The following is a 15,986-nucleotide window of genomic DNA, read 5'->3' on the forward strand; positions in this document are numbered from 1 at the left end:
GCCTCTGTCGGTCAACTCCCCGCCAGAGGAACCTAAAGGCGGGCTGATCCTCTTCCGCCACCCGCACCTGGTGGTACATCGCCTTGATGCCAGCAAAGATCGGAAATGAGCGCTGACTGAAACGCAGCAGCACGCCAATCAGGCTGTTCACCAGGTCCGGTGCTGTCAGGAGTTCTTCGTTCAGCGATGTGCCCACTGAACCTGCTGCAGCATCGAAAGCCACACGTACTTTGCCTGGTTTCTTGGGATTCACCACGCCGTGGTGGGGCAGGTACCACTCATGTTCGATGTCCTCAGGTGGTTCGCTGCCAGCCGTCAGTTTCTTGGCATAGCGATCTTTGACATAGCCCTCGATGGTGTCCGTGCACATCTGTGACATTTTTTATTCCGATCGAGGTTTCTCTCCGTGTGCCTGAGACAAATCAGAGCGGCGCGGCGGCTGTCGGGCAGCCTGCCGTTCGGACGCTTCCACATGAGGCTCGTTTCATTCTAACCATCAGTCAGTTGTATGCTGTCATCCAGCACTTTCAGGGCTCGTTCGTCGTCACGTGACCTTCTTGGCGGCTCGTCATACTTCGTTCCAAACGACTCAGTTGTCCAGAAGTTTTGAATTTGCCGATGCATGTCGTCTTCATCTACCATGTGAGTGAAGTTCACATGCCGAACCCTTTCGTCGTGCTTACATCTGTCGGGAAGCCGGTTGGAAGTCACCCAACCGAGCCGGGTTCGAACTGCGGCCGGACTGCCCGCTGGACCGTCCCGGACTTCTCTGGGTACGATCGAACTGAACGCATCGGTGCCCAGCAGCACCTCGATCTCATCCGATGCCGTTCGTTGCAGGTTCAGATCTTTAAGATGTGGCCAATTCAACTTCTCGTTCGGCCAGTCGATTGCGTGACCTGGTACGTTCAACAGCGGGGTTGTTTGTGCAGCCGTCACTTGGAATCGATCTTCAGATGACAGTGACTGAATTTCGAAGTCCACCTGGCGTGAGGGTCTCGTCTGGCTACTGTCGATGGTGCTGATGCTCAGCGGCTGGACGGGTCCGTCAAGTCCCAGGTGCGACGCGGTGTCCTCCTTGATGAGAGAGATCTGACTCCCCATATCCAGTAGCGCGTTCACCTTCTTTGTCCCGCGTGGTCCGTGCACACAAACGGGCACGATCTGCAGCAGCATCTGGTCCTTTCGTCCCACTGAAGCGACGCCGACCAGTTGAGATTCTTCCGTTGGTGACCAGTTGTCCTCTCGTCTCGCGAAGTGTGGAATTTCCTGCATACCGTGGAGCAGGCGGTGATGCCTCCGGCTGTCACAGCCGTTTACGGAGCATTTCTGGACAGAGACGCATTTCCGGGCACGATGGTTGAGCTCTAGACAGCGGAAGCACATGGCCCGTTTCATGGCGGCCATCGCACGTTCGCCCACCGACAAACGAGCAAATTCTTCACAGCTCCCAGCTCGATTTGCCCCGCCACAGAAACCGCACTGCCCGTCCTTGACTTTGTCCAGCGGGAGGGTCGTGGCCGTCGCCGAAACGCTAGCCGGCCGGCCGGTCCGATCTGATGGCCTTATGGCCCAATTACGGCGTCCCGTTTCCCGTCCGCCGTCCGTCTGGGCGGCCGTTCCGCTGACCACAGCACGCGCCGCCGACACCTGCACTCGGATCCATTCGTCCAGATCAGTCACCGTGGGTTCTCGATGCAGAATGCTTTGGAGGTGCCCTCCCCATTTCCATGCGAGAGATGTTGGTAGTTTTGTCACTATCGCTGTTACTTTCGTGGATGGAGCTAGGTCCGCGTCGTAGTGTAATTATTTCAGTACGTTCACTGTTGAGTGGAGGGCTCGCGATAACTCGGTCAGTCCTGGAATGTCATTGTTCCGTACGGCGGGGAGATCCATCACACTCTTCCAGTTCGCCTGAATCACGGTGGTCCGGCTTCCAAGTTGGCATTGTAGTTCTCGTACCGCCCCGCTGTAGAGGCTGCCGTCACACAGGAGCCCACCGATAGCATGTTGCGCTGGTCCGGTCAGGCTGGATTGGAGGTGAGCCAGGCGCTCCGCATCAGATAATTCGCGACGGTCATGCACTAGCGCTTTGAAGAGCGCTATCCATCGAGGCCAGTGCAGAGGATCGCCGTCGAATTTCTCCAGTGTCAACCGTGGCAGACGCCACGGGAGCATACCACCTCCTTTCCATGGTGTTGAATCACCTGTCTTCTGGGCATGAGCTTCCAAGGCATCGATCCAGGTGCAGCGCGAGTGTGTCACCTCACGGGAATGTTCGATCTGAAGAGCCTGGCCACTCACCCAGCGTGCCGTTCGGCTGGCGTCGTTTGGAGTCGGTCGTGCCTGCTCATTGTTGTTGTTCTTTTTGCGTGCGCCTTCCACACGCAAGTTGACAGTGGTCGCTAGCGGTGTGGCTTCAGCTGCATCTCGGATGGACGCCGGGCGTAGTTCCACATTTTCTTCCTCTTCGATAAGACGTGCTTGGAGTTCACACTGTTCAGCTTCGAAAGTCATGGCACGCAGTTTCCTTCCTGTTGCCAAATCCATCTTCTGCTGTTCCACTTGTCTCTCCATCTCCTGCTGCTGCTCCATCTCCTGCCGTTCTAGTTGAATCGCCTGCAGCGACTGACAGGCGCAGCAGGCGAGTGCCGCCTTTTGTCGACCCTCGATGGTTCTCGATGAGGCCGAAGCTTCGCTCCTCGTTCTCAACGATCTCTCACTTATGTTCGCAGAGTTCAATCACAGAGTCAGTCTATCGCAGTTCGGTTTCACCGGATAATTGTCGGATTTGCACCACAGGCCAATCACTAGTCACTAATAGATCCGGCCCGGAGGACCATTTTGTTCGGTATCGTTCGATCGCTCGTCAACACGCATCCGTCGGTTGATGCTATATTTTGAGGTTTGAATATCGGGCCAGGAAGAGGACATACGCATCCTCTCCTTGGCGGCGCTCGCGAGACAACTGCACCGGTTACCGGGTGGTGCGGCCCAGCACAGAACACGACACATGTGGCGCAGTTTCCGGGCTGGCCCTAGGGCCGGGGTCGCAGGGACGGTAAACTAAACAAAAAATAAATCTACAGGGAAACTCGACAGAGGGCCGAGAAATGGAGATAAATCAGAGGCCCAGAGACAGGACAGCAAAGCCGACATTTCACAAAAAAGTCAACCGTGTAAAGGCAGATTTGTATGGAGCAGTGGTCATCGGCAAGATAATTCACTTAAAGGCTGCTTATACTCATCCTGACCTGATCTCACATGTTGAAATACCCAGCTATCCAGACCAGCAATAACGCGGCAAGGTTAGTTAGATGCACTCATGTTCCAAGTCCCAAAATTTGGATGTTCATGAGCTTTTGTTGGTCGGAGTGCCGCTCTTTCTGAATTAGAGCGAACATATGGAGGCACTTATTAAGAAAAGTCGAGCCACATTATGCCGTTCTTCATACGCTCACTAATCAAGGGAGCCAGTCCACCTTATTGGTGACTGATTCTGAGACGTGATTTTTATCTGTCGACGAATGTTTAGTTTCCGATGGAGTTCATTACCACTTGATACTAAATGCTAAAGCATTTGTGATCATCCATGAACGTTGGTGTATTTTCGGTCATGGCAGCTGTATACAGATGTTATATGACATTGAGCCAACTTTCGGGAGCTATTATTGCGTCCACCTGACATGATTCTAGCTTGTGGCTTCGGTGACCATCAACAGACACACATCTGGTGTCCCATCAGATACTACTGTTTCCTTTAAGACATTATATTTTAGCTTTCTGACTGATAACAAGAATCAGCTGTCCCTTCTCATAACTCCGGTGTGGAGGCACACCTTGTATTAATGTTAGTCACATTGGATTCAGCACGGTGAGTGACAAACACCGCCTCCCAGGATCTAACTCTCACATGCCGAGGTCGTCACGGCGCAAGGCCTACATCGCGACCAGGCTCGATGAGACTTGCCCACTCTTGCGTGTCTTTCACGCCTAAATCGGTAGTCACACAGCCATCCGACCCCCTGCGGCCGACTGCCTCTTAAGTCAGTCCAGCTTATCTGACAGGCACCGGAGGCATGCCTCTGGACGGGCAAAGCTCAGGGTTTTGCACAGCGTTACGTGTTTGTTCTATCAATCGCTAGGAGCGTCGTCATAGTTTTCATTTGTCGCTATAGTGCACTTGACGCTTCGTTAAATCCGATTACCTTCAGCCCGAAGTGAGTTCATCGAAGAAAGGTAACAAAATAAACGTACCGATTCCTATTGTTCTAGCAATATTTCGAGCCCCGCTGGTTATTGTATTAGATGCTGCATTACTCACGATGTGTGTAATCGCAGGCTGTCGCTCTTCGCTTTAATGTGAGGAATCTGGCTGGTCTTTAAGAATCGCCACTGCCTCGAGCACCGCCCATGTAATCATTACTAGCTCCTGCACTGCGGCTCGACTCAATGACTGCAGCTCCTTTATTGCTGCCCAGTGAGTACCATTAAGTGAAAGTTTCACCGCCATTTTCCGATTCCGTTACGTCGTCCAGGCAGTCCTGGGCACTTCATCCCAAACGGTCGCTGAGTGCCACACGATATTTCAATCGCCATTCATAACCTGGACACGCCGTTTTGAAAAACCCGTCGCTCCGGTCATCCTGTCGCAATTCACAAGTCATGAAGCCGAAGGCGACCCTGGAATTCACGAATACGAGCTTTGGCTTTGGTGGGGGCGTGCGTTAAGGCTGAATCGGGAGATTACACTGAATCAGCCGCACGACGTAGAAACCATGCAAATTAATGTCATTGTATTCACTTAGTGTGTGATATAGCAATCATATGGTCGTTACTTAACTTACCAAAGTAATGAAACGCAGACTAAGGCAAATCACGAACTCTTCCACTGCGTAAACATGGCAGTAAGCTCTTTCTCTGTGACGTGGGGTCCGAAGCAATTACACTTCCACGCTTAAAATCGCACCAATTAGTTAGGTCGGAGACCGATTACTGTTCCGGATGTCATCAACATTTGTTCGGTTCTTTTTTGAAAACTGTCTTGTTTGACGTCCCATGAGAGGGTGTGCATGAAAATATCTGTGGTTAAAACTGCACATAATTCAGGCTGACTGTCTGTAACGTCTGTTCACAGTCACTGCGTACAGATTTATTATCAGCCGTCCCAAAGTCATAAGTCGTAAACATCGGAGATGCGCATGGACTCAGTAAATTAGCAAAATGAACCGAATCGCTCGAAATTTTTGCAGAATCTACGATTGAACGCAAGCGATTCAATGACGCCTTGTCGAATTTGAAAGCAGATTAAAGTAACAATGTTACCGTCCTGCGCACGTGACTCACTGGGCTTTTGGGAAAGCTTTTTGACCTCAATGCACTGTATGATATTAAACTCGCCAGTGAAAAAATCTGTCACATGGAATAAATCATCCATTCACTGTAACAGAGCACTAATAGCAATTAAATGCAATTCATGGGAATCTATATTATGGAAGTCGAGAATGTATCAAAGGCAACATCTGCCACTTTGCCTTGTTTGCACCAAATTTGATTTCAACGAACTGCAAATTTGATGCTTCTTCTGGCCGCTGCTGTGTGTCCGCTTGTGGTCCACCTCGACGTCGCTGAAGCGGTTGACAGCGATCAACTCGTCGGCATACAGGGCTGCAGCCGCCGCTCGGCTCCCATGGCACCGGCATGGTGTTCGCCGACACTACCGGCACGGTACGGAATGTCTGCCGAGTAGACATCGCGGGTGCGTCACAGAACGCTCTGGCTACAGTCGGATCGGCTTGACTTCAAAACATTCGGCGATGTCTTCAACATTCCAGGCACTACAAGAATGCGATAATAAAAGGCTTTTTCTTCAGAAGGCTCTCGTTGCCGAAAAACTCGTGCCGCTAGCATTTTTTAATCATTGGTTTGCGTCTCAGCGAGTGGTTGAAATACGTTCGCGTCACAAATTTTGCTAGATTGTTAAAACAATGTGCTAGGCTTCTCGCCATTTGAGTTCTGATTTTCGACAACCGACCTAAAGAAACGATGGTAGTAACTCGACAATCGAATCACCGCGACTCGGGTGAAACAGCGGAAGAAAACACACTGGGCACTATTCCAGAAGGACTCAGAATACCAACCCAACCGCAACCGCAGATGCCTTTTGTTTTTCATCCTCCGAATCCAATGACCACCGGCGAAGAATTCGGTAAGTACATCCGAATCCATATCGTGTGCACAGATGGATTATATGCTATTTGTGCGTGTTGCATCTAATAAATGTCCAATAAATGCTAATCCCAATAAACAATCATTAGGGTGGTATATACGGACATTTCAGGGAATAGACGCCATGAAAGCCGCTCAATGAGACCGAGGTCCTGACGATGATTAAAAGGCGTATCTTGTCGATGAGACCGAATGGTCATCGTGGTTAGAGCTGCACGACGTAATTGATACTGAACTTGCTAACTATTTCGTTTTGACGCACCTGTGTACATCAAGTTTGAAATTCGTATGATGAATATACACTGTTTCATATTCTTTGAAGAAATGGCTATCTTTTCTTTATTCCCCCCGCTCATTACATACTCGTCACTCACCTCAAGTCTGACCATATCCCCAGACATTGCTGAAGATACTGATTCAGTGCGCTGTGAGAGCGAAACAAAAGACACCGTCAGCGAGGTTACCACCACAGCAAGACGGTCCGGTATGTCTGCTCCGCAAGAAGAATATGATTATTTTCAGACGGTATCTGCTGAATGTCATAGAAGGCGCGTGGCAGTTATCTGACTTTCTTTCGTATTTTCATCAACAGACCTATTCAAAGTGTTCCTCAGCTCGAGATCAAATTTGCGAGTGTTAGGGAATCTTGCAAGGTCATGTATGTAGTGCCCTCGTGAAATGCGGGCCACACCACACCAACTAATCGCACGGACGCCAGCAAACATTGATGTTGAACTTCATTGCTTACCGGTGCAAAAGGTGAACACGAAGAGGACCCGAATGTAAAGGAGCTCTGAGCTCTGATTATCACCTCAGCCCCATTGAGAGGCAGTATTGAGAGGCAGATCTCCTCTAAGCAAACTTGAGCGCGCACGAGCCCGACACCAGAATATCGCCGAGTCTGGAAGACTTGTCGTAATCATCCGTGTTTTCCAGAGGACCCATCCCCATCGCGAGGTGGCACGGAGGTGGTGCGATTGCTGGCCAGTCTGCACGACCTCAGTCGACAGATGGAGGTCACGATGGTGGACTTGCGCGCTCAGCTGGGCTCCCGATTAGGAAACGAGGTGACACATGTGGCCACGCTAGTATGCGGATTTCTGTGTGCTTGATATTTTGCATTGCATGCCGCAGGATGCATCGATATTCTTCGTGTTAGTAGCTGCAACCTGTGTCCGATGCGTAATTGGTAATGCAGCCCATGGGTGACGCACGCCTGTTGTGACTTAAATTCACTTTTGGCTGACTCTCTACATCGATTTCATGGCGATGTCCGTGAAGTTAGCATGGACACGCAATATTCCAGTCTGATAATTTCTGTTGGAATTGCGATATCAGACCCATTTATCACCTTCCCCCCACTCTTCATTTCGTGATTTGAAAAGACGAGCGGAGAGCGCGGTAGCGGTCACTGCGTGCTTCTGTGACTCACACATGTTTTATTACTCGCAGTCGGCAGCATGGGACTCTGGGGACTACACCGGGTTTGGTTCCTCCCTGCCTCACGACAGCGTGGCCAGGCAGAGACTGGCTCGGATGAAGGGGATGGTCAAGAAAACGTAAGATGGTTTCCACTGGTAAAAGCCGCAGAGCCGTGTTTAGGATGATTTTAGTAATGGCATGCCTGAACGGTGAACTAGTATAACCAACGCGTCTCAGACGGGCTAAGATCAGGTCTTAAGGCACCCTGATGCAAGCTGCGTTGCCTCTCATTGCCTTGACTCATTCCTCCGAAGAATCAGGCGACATAATCGTACAGACGCAACACGCTGCAGTATTCCCTGCGCTGTTGAACCGGTGTAGCCTGATAACTACTGCAGTGTTTCCTGCGCTGCTGAGTCGGTGTAGCCTAATGACTGCTGCAGTGTTTCTTGCGCTGCTGAGTCGGTGTAGCCTAATGACTGCTGCAGTGTTCCCTGCGCTGCTGAGCCAGTGTAGCCTGATGGCTGCTGTAATGTTTCCTGCGCTGCTGAGTCGGTGTAGCCTAATGACTGCTGCAGTTTTTCCTGCGCTGCTGAGTCGGTGTAACCTAATGACTGCTGCAGTGTTTCTTGCGCTGCTGAGTCGGTGTAGCCTAATGACTGCTGCAGTTTTTCCTGCGCTGCTGAGTCGGTGTAACCTAATGACTGCTGCAGTGTTTCTTGCGCTGCTGAGCCAGTGTAGCCTGATGACTACAGCAGTGCTCCCTGAGCTGCTGAGCCGGTGTAGCCTGATGACTGCTGGAGTGTTCCCTGCGCTGCTGAGCCAGTGTAGCCTGATGGCTGCCGCAGTGCTCCCTGAGCTGCTGAGCCGGTGTAGCCTGATGACTGCTGGAGTGTTCCCTGCGCTGCTGAGCCGGTGTAGCCTGATGACCGACTGCGGCCACCGTCACTCACGCCTCGCCGCTTGCAACAGGTGGTCAGGCGTGGTTTCTCGGCTGCTGCTGGCGTGGCAGCTTCTCTGCTTGCGCTACCCAGCCGTGACCGTGCGGCTGGCCGAGATGGTGCGACGTGTTCGACCGCTGCTGGTGCCGCTCGGCTATCTCGTGCTGGCGAACGTCATGTACGGCGCCTACCAGACGCACCGCCGCCTCGTGGAGCGACACAGACAGCGCGCCGCCTCCTGGCTCTAGCGGCACTGGGCCGAACTGATGGTGTCGGCTCCGGATCGGTGGCGGCGCTTTGCGTGTGTGGGCGCTGTCTTCACACACGTCCCAATGCGAGGCCGTTGTGGCTGTCGTCTTGGTATCTTGGTCTGTTCCCCACGAATCCACGTAAATTGCAGATGCCGTTATTTTTACTTCTTCCCTTCGATCTGTGGGATACCGACCATCGTCCGTCGTTTCCGTGGCAGTCACGTTCTGTTTGCCGCCCAGCGGAAATTGCATTTCGTTATGGTACGTTGTCCATTGGTACCAGCATCGAATACTACGTCAGTGATGCGATGCACGAGTTTTTTTTTCATTTCGTATAAGAGGGAGCGCCGATCTTTCTTGAGGGATGATTCATCAAACAGTTTTCTACGCAAGACATCCATCAGGTATTTATTTTAACTCCAGCAAGACGATACCGTAAACGTTGCTGTAGATTCGTGTCCATTTAAGTGAACTTCAGTGAGCCAGGCTGCACCACTGCTCAGAGACCTCATTGATGTGGATTTTTAATTATCCTCGTCTCAGCACTCCCTGCGCCTTTTCGAATACTGATGCAACACCAACAAATAACACGAAATTGCACGAATTCTCCGAAAAGGCCCAGTCAAAACTGCCTCCCTAAACCACATACCACCAGCCCTCTGGAATGTCGACAGTACCATCACGCTACAGAAGAGTGCGGAGTGATCAGAGCAGGGGCGTACTGCGTGCTAATCTGCGGAACGCCACGGTCGGCTTCGGCTCTGCGGGACCTGCCGGCAGTACCGCCACGCTACAGAAGAGTGCGGAGCGATCAGAGCATGAGATGAGAGATGTCGACAGTACCGCCACGCTACAGAAGAGTGCGGAGCGATCAGAGCATGAGATGAGAGATGTCGACAGTACCATCACGCTACAGAAGAGTGCGGAGTGATCAGAGCAGGGGCGGACCGCGCGTTAATCTGCGGAACGCCACGGTCGGCCTCGGCTCTGCGGGACCTGTCGCCGGGCATCGCTACCCATTTTCCCCGCCAGCGAACGCTTTCATCTCGCGTCTTTGTCGGCGACGTCACGGACCATCAATCGGAGCCGCCGGAAACGTCACCGCCGTCCGGAAGCGGCACACATCCGTCGTCGGAGGACCCCTCCGTGCCTGCCTCCGTCACCGCCCCGGGCAGTGTCGCCACGCCGCTGAGGCTCGCACCCCTCCACAAGCGTCAGCTGGTGCGCAGGGCTCACTACTCGGGGCTACCACGGTCAGCTAACCTCACCGACTTTTTCGTTCAACCTTCCAGGCGCTGAAGTTGGTGTAAAACTGATGCGTTTCCCTGTGAGTAAGCATATTGTGATAATGTCTCTTCCAGTCGCGGACAGCATCATTTTGAGGTGCTTGTGGCGAGGCTGCCATCCACTCCGTCTGAACTTCATCTGCCTATGGCAAGGTGATCAGTTCAGGGTTTTTCATCTTCCACCAAATGCAGGCACATCGGGAATGTCGTACAATATTCAAAAATATTTGAAACAGTCAGACCGTGCAGGACGAAGAAAACTTATCAGCATTACTTCGATGGCTACGCGACAAAAATAAATCGAATATCTATATGCAATACAATAACGAAGTCCTTGCATATTATGAACGCGTCACATAAAGGTGCTATCAGAAAATGTTTCTGGATCCGTTATTGCGCCGTGATGCCTCGCAATCGCGCTAATGTAAATATCAGTGTGACTTCTTCAGGTCAAAACGTGAGAAAAACGCCAAAAGTGAGCAAGATACCTGTGTATTGCTTCAGATCGCTCCAAACAGGTCATGGTACGGGCAAGGCTGCAGTTGGATGATTGTGTCCGGCAAAATGGCCACACCTATTGTAAGGCATGACAAGGTGATTACTTTGGCACCTGGAAATCTCTTCACAGGATCACCAGAAAATACAAAAAAGTCATGGAGTACGACGGAAGGCAGTGAAAAACTTAGCACTTAACCACAAAGGCCATTCGTCACGAATGACACGCATCCCACAGAACTGCTTGCTCAAAGGTGACTGGCACCGCGTCATGCTTAAGCTTAGACACGGCCTGATCTTTGAAGCGAAGCACACGGATGCCAAAAACGACCTCCCAAAAGAATAAAACGTTTCGACGTCTCAAGATGCAGTAAAATAATCGGCTTTGGTGATTTGCTAAACGCATGGTACATTAACAGTGCATAACCATGGTCGACCTTTAACTCACAAGGAAAAGTCGTACGGTATCTATAATAAAAGTTTTGTAACACCTCATGTTAATCCATTTGAGTCTCTAATCTTGCCTGAAGTGATTGCTGTTACCTTGCATCGAAAAACTACTCTCATAACGCAGGAAATTCGCAGCTCCTGATCAAGTCCTCTTAACAGAATCACTTCAGCTGTGGCGAAAAGCCTGCAATTATCAGTTCACTCATGTGAGAACTCTGTTCTATGACAACGTCAAATTTTCACGATAAGCATGGATTTAGCCTACGTATTTCTGATACACAGCACCGATCTGAGCCTCATCATTCAACCAACGTTACATTACATACCTTGGGCTCATGCCTACAGCTCCTTTCGTGGTCTCTTGGCCTCCTGACGCGACAGGGTCCCAATCGACGAATAGTTTTCAGCTGTATCTGCATTTCGCTACTGGTTAATTGATATACCCGAGCCACAACTCAACAAAAATTCTGCAAACAAGCGGGATCAGCTCCGAAATTTGCCATCCGTGGAATGTCCACAAAAATGAGGTGGGCACAGGTTGAACTGTTGGCTAAAATAAGTCGTAGATTGATGCGAACGTTTTGTTTTGCACATACGTACGCGTGAGATAGAAATAAAATTCCTTCACAAAACTCAACTTCGGTTGAGGACAAACGTTTACTGGGCAAGTCACCCATTTTCACTTATGTATTGACGTTGCATACGTAAAGCTGTTGGCAAGTCGCTCGTAAGTGCAGTGGCAACAAACTATTACCGGGAGTCTTGCTTGAGACAAACCATCCCATCACATATTTCTGTTTGGATTTCTCATCTATACGCAGCGATCCCTGAAGGAAGGCAGACGACACCGTGACCCGACGACACCCCGGCTACTCGGTGACACACCGGGTCACTCGGTGACACCCCACCGACAAATCGGTGGCGCTAGATGGGCGTCACCTGCTGAAACGTCAGCGTCTGCTGCGCGCCGGTCAGGTGCGGTCTGGGGCCCGCCGGCCAGCCGCCCACTAGCGCCGGCTGGCGGCCGCGGCAGAGCGACAAACGACAGCGTCCGCAGGTCGGCGGCAGGTAGCACTGATGCCGACAAGTATGGCGGCAGGGAGGCGGCCGGGCGCACGGCGGCGGCCCATGGCAGCGGCAGGGCACGCCGGGCACGAGGCGCGGGCGCGGCGCCCCATCGCCGGCGAACAGCGAGGGCGCGGCGTCCTGCCGCGCCGGCGGCCACGGCACCAGCTCTGCGCTCAGGCCGCGCGGCGGCCAGGACTCCGGTGCGTCGTTCGGTGCCGGGGGCGGCCACTCGGCGAACTCTGGCCGTTCGCGCACCAGCCGCCACTCGGCCGGCGCCGGCGCGAGCGGCACTGGCGCGCTCGGACGTCGCTGCCAGCCGAGCCGGCGCGGCAGCGAGCGGTAGGAACGAGGTGAACCGCCCGTCACCTCCACCGGCGCCGCCGCCCCCTCCTCCTCCTCGTCCTTCCAGCGCACGCCCGGCTTAATGCGGTCCAGCGAGCGAGTGGTGGTGCCGCCGCGCCGCAACCCGCCGCCGCCGCTGAAGCCGCTGCAGACGCCGCTGCCGCCATTCTGCAGCGCCACCTGCTGCGCTAGCTTCTGGCCCTTGCGCTCCCAGTCTCGCTGGTGCCAGAAGATGTAGAGGAAGACCACGATGATGCCTGTGGGAGTGACGTACGTGGGTGACACATGGTCTCAAGGGCACCAGCGGGATCGGCAGATCCCATGTCATTACGAAACTTTTGCCGGATTTCACGCAGGAGGGTGAACGGCAAGATGGTAGTTATATGTGAGGCAGAACCGTGTAAGGTTTCAGGGCTCCATGTCATCTTTCAGGGCAATGCATGTCATTGTCCACCGAGAAAGGTCGCGGTGAGACGACAGGCGCCTCTGAAAGTGTAAGCACTTTGGTGTCGTGAGGGAGAAAAAACAGCTCATGTGGAAACATTGGCATTGCGGTGCTGGAAACGCTGAAAAACGATTATCACCGTCATCATCATCAAACATATTCCGCCACCGCATCCACTACCTGGACCCATTTTAACTTGCTGGGTTTTTTCCTGATGGGCATGGTGTGCGAGTTGACGACCACGCACCCAACTGCTGTGCTCTAAAAAAGTATTAACAAAGGAGCGTTTAACGCGCGCCCGGGTGGCCGGTGAAATCCCTGCGCTCGGGTGGAGGTGGGTGGTAATTTTAACCTTATGAGATCTTAAAAACCGAGACGGCTAGAGACACAAAATTTACAGGGTGGATTGCCCTGTACGTGAGCTCATTTGTGGCAAAATTTGAGATCCAAGGTCATGACTTTTGGGTCACATGAGCTCAAAAATGTCAAACTCCATATTGCACTGCTGTAAAGTTAGATATAAGGTCTAAACAATAGGTAAATGGGGCCAGCGACCTTCTTTGCTCTTTAAAAGATCAAGGTGATCAGATACCTACGAAATTGTTTCTATTTTGCCATTGGAATAAGCGTAATGAATTACGCTAGGCGATACATTCTTAAAAACGAAATGCTGGCCTAGGTCATATTATGTCAGCGATCTACTCTGACCTTCAAAATTGCATGGTACATGTCTGCTGCGGTCGCTACCATTAACAAGTGCTCGGGCGGGTGTCAAATTGACCCTCCCCCGGAAAGGCATTTTCCATAATTATTTCCCAGCTGTGGGGCGTAGCCGCGGATAACCTTTGCAGACCTATGGAGAATTTAATAGCGGATTTTTCTTATTAAAAAAGAGATGTACCTTTCAAGGTCGCTGACCTATGGCAGGTCAAAGTCACACTTTAGCTTTCAGCGAAGGATGTTTCTAGGGAATCGTTCAATGCGATGCAACAACGAAATATTAGACGAAACCATAAACATTTCATATAATTTATCCGGCAATAAATCAATAAATTCAAAATCCCAACCACCGCCTGCACACCCGACCTAGGGTCAGGTATGCAGGTCAGAACGAGGCCAAAACCTAACTGCTTTTTACTCGAGAGCTTGGTTTTATGGGGTAGAGTCTGGTGCTGATTTTAAATTTATGAATGGTAGAGACTGAAATATACATGTTCCATGGACTTATTGAAGGTCAGAATAGGTCACTGACCTAAAATGACCCGGGTGAGTATTTCGTTTTTGCAAACATACCGCCTAGCGTAGTCTTTGACGCTAATGCAAATGACAAAAAAGGAGCAATATTGTAGAGGTTTAGTGACCTGTGAATAAAAGTGAATTTAGTGTCTCTAGCTATCTTAATTTTTGAGATCTTAGGGGAGGTCAAGTGGACTCCTACTCGAGCAAAGGGTATTCAGCCAGCCATCCGGACACGTGTTGAATTTGAAGTAAACACGAGAAGCTACCCCACACAACTAAGCTCTCGAATAAAAAAGCGAGTTAGTTTTGACCTCGTTCTGACCTTCATACCAAACCCTAAGTCAATAGTATTGCTTTTAATTCTGGATTCAATTGGTTTATTGGCTAAGAAACTATCTCAGGTAGGTATGGCTTCGTCTAACACTCTGTTGTTGCATCACATTGAACGATTGCTTAGAAATGCTCTTGGCTGGCAGCCATGGTTTGACTTTGGCCTGGCATAGGTCAACAACCTTACAAGACACATCTAATTTTCACATGAAAATACCTGCTATTCAATTAGCTACAGCTAATCAAAGTTTGGCGCTGCTAAGCCACACCTTTCGAAAATCATTCTGGAAGAGCCATCGGGGAGTCAATTTGACCCCCCTCCCCTCCCCCTCCCCCTCCCCCACCCTCGCCTCAGTCGCATGCAGGCACAATCCCCGCCCCGGCACGACACGTATGATGGAGTGGCCGACACTGACTAGCTTCAAAACCTCCACAGTATCCATGGTCGTTTCGCCAAATCAGTTAACTTCAGAATCATTTGTGCATGTTGCAGTAAAAATACGCGACGATAAAAACTGATTCAGAACGGTTCAGCGGTGACAAATTTGCACCGTTTTTCATGTTCGTATTAGTCGCAACCACATTTACCAGGTCACACAAGCAGCCACACTATATGCGAAGGGTGAGAGAATATGAACGCGAAGAAATACAAGCTTTGTGGTCAAGAGAGATGCGTCAAACGGTCGCACCACACCGCCGTTCTCAACCGGGCTATGGCGTGACCGGTGCGGCCTTCCTTGCGGTTTGCGTACTAACTGTATGACTGTCTAACCGCATGCCTCGCATCGCAGGACAAAAAGGTACGTTGTGTAGAACACCAAACAAGATAGCTTCCGTATGAATGAGATGATCTGATTCGGGAAGAAAAAAAATAGTTCTTTACAATGTTTGTTCTCTGGTAAACGGCAAAGGGGACCTTGCTCGCCAGCAAATGTACTTATGTTCTCCTGGGCGTCGCTGATTATTGGCTGATCATGAACGGCATGCTAAAAATGCCAGCCAAACCGCTTGTCATCAAGCATTTCAGAGCGATTACATCAAACCATATACTCCACGCTCAAAGCGGTTCGGGGTTTTACGAGAGTCTGGACAGCTTTAACGGGAATTAGTTTGGTGATAGTTTAAATGTGTGCTTTTGCCGCGCTGGAACTTGCAACCATTTATAAACTAACTTTGCGTTTCCTAGATCAGTTCGAGACCGCTGCGGCACACTATTTCCGTCCACTTTAACTTTAACCTCCATTGGTCAGCTCAACGTTTTTATCTCGTGGCAAATTAGTAAGTTGTGGCGCCTTCCACAAATCTTGAGCTTCTGGATATTGGCGAGAAACTTTAGGAAATCTGGAAGGCATGTGCAGATAACGGTTGCAGCAAAACAAAAACGCTCGCTAGCTGTTGTTGGGTTTCTGCGGCCTAGAGGGTCTGAGTGCTATGCTGAATTTGTGTCCTGGGGTTTCCCCTTGGGAACTCAATATATCCCGCTCTTGCA

At 51.0% G+C, this 15,986-nt stretch overlaps 2 protein-coding genes across 2 annotated transcripts in view; one reads left to right on the top strand and one right to left on the bottom strand.

Moving 5' to 3' along the window:
- Nucleotides 1-5,952: 5,952 nt before the first annotated feature.
- On the top strand, nucleotides 5,953-9,151 carry LOC119095975 (uncharacterized). Its single transcript, XM_037218837.1, has 5 exons — nucleotides 5,953-6,208; nucleotides 6,626-6,712; nucleotides 7,165-7,295; nucleotides 7,681-7,787; nucleotides 8,623-9,151. Exons 1-5 carry the CDS (start codon nucleotides 6,046-6,048, stop codon nucleotides 8,837-8,839), a joined length of 705 nt encoding a protein of 234 aa, XP_037074732.1. The 5' UTR covers nucleotides 5,953-6,045; the 3' UTR covers nucleotides 8,840-9,151.
- Nucleotides 9,152-11,997: 2,846 nt separating this feature from the next.
- The window catches only part of stg1 (stargazin-like protein), a 117,067-nt gene continuing 113,078 nt past the window's right edge, over nucleotides 11,998-15,986 (bottom strand). The window contains exons 8-9 of the mRNA XM_037218545.1: nucleotides 12,664-12,740; nucleotides 11,998-12,033 (exon numbers count right to left, since the gene is read on the bottom strand). Of these exons, the coding sequence (XP_037074440.1) occupies nucleotides 11,998-12,033; nucleotides 12,664-12,740 (113 nt within the window). The remainder of the gene's footprint in view (nucleotides 12,034-12,663; nucleotides 12,741-15,986) is intronic.

This window comes from Pollicipes pollicipes, unplaced genomic scaffold (assembly GCF_011947565.3).
Source record: "Pollicipes pollicipes isolate AB1234 unplaced genomic scaffold, Ppol_2.1 Scaffold_4219;HRSCAF=4965_pilon_pilon_pilon, whole genome shotgun sequence".
Classification (NCBI taxonomy): Eukaryota; Metazoa; Arthropoda; class Thecostraca; order Pollicipedomorpha; family Pollicipedidae; genus Pollicipes; species Pollicipes pollicipes.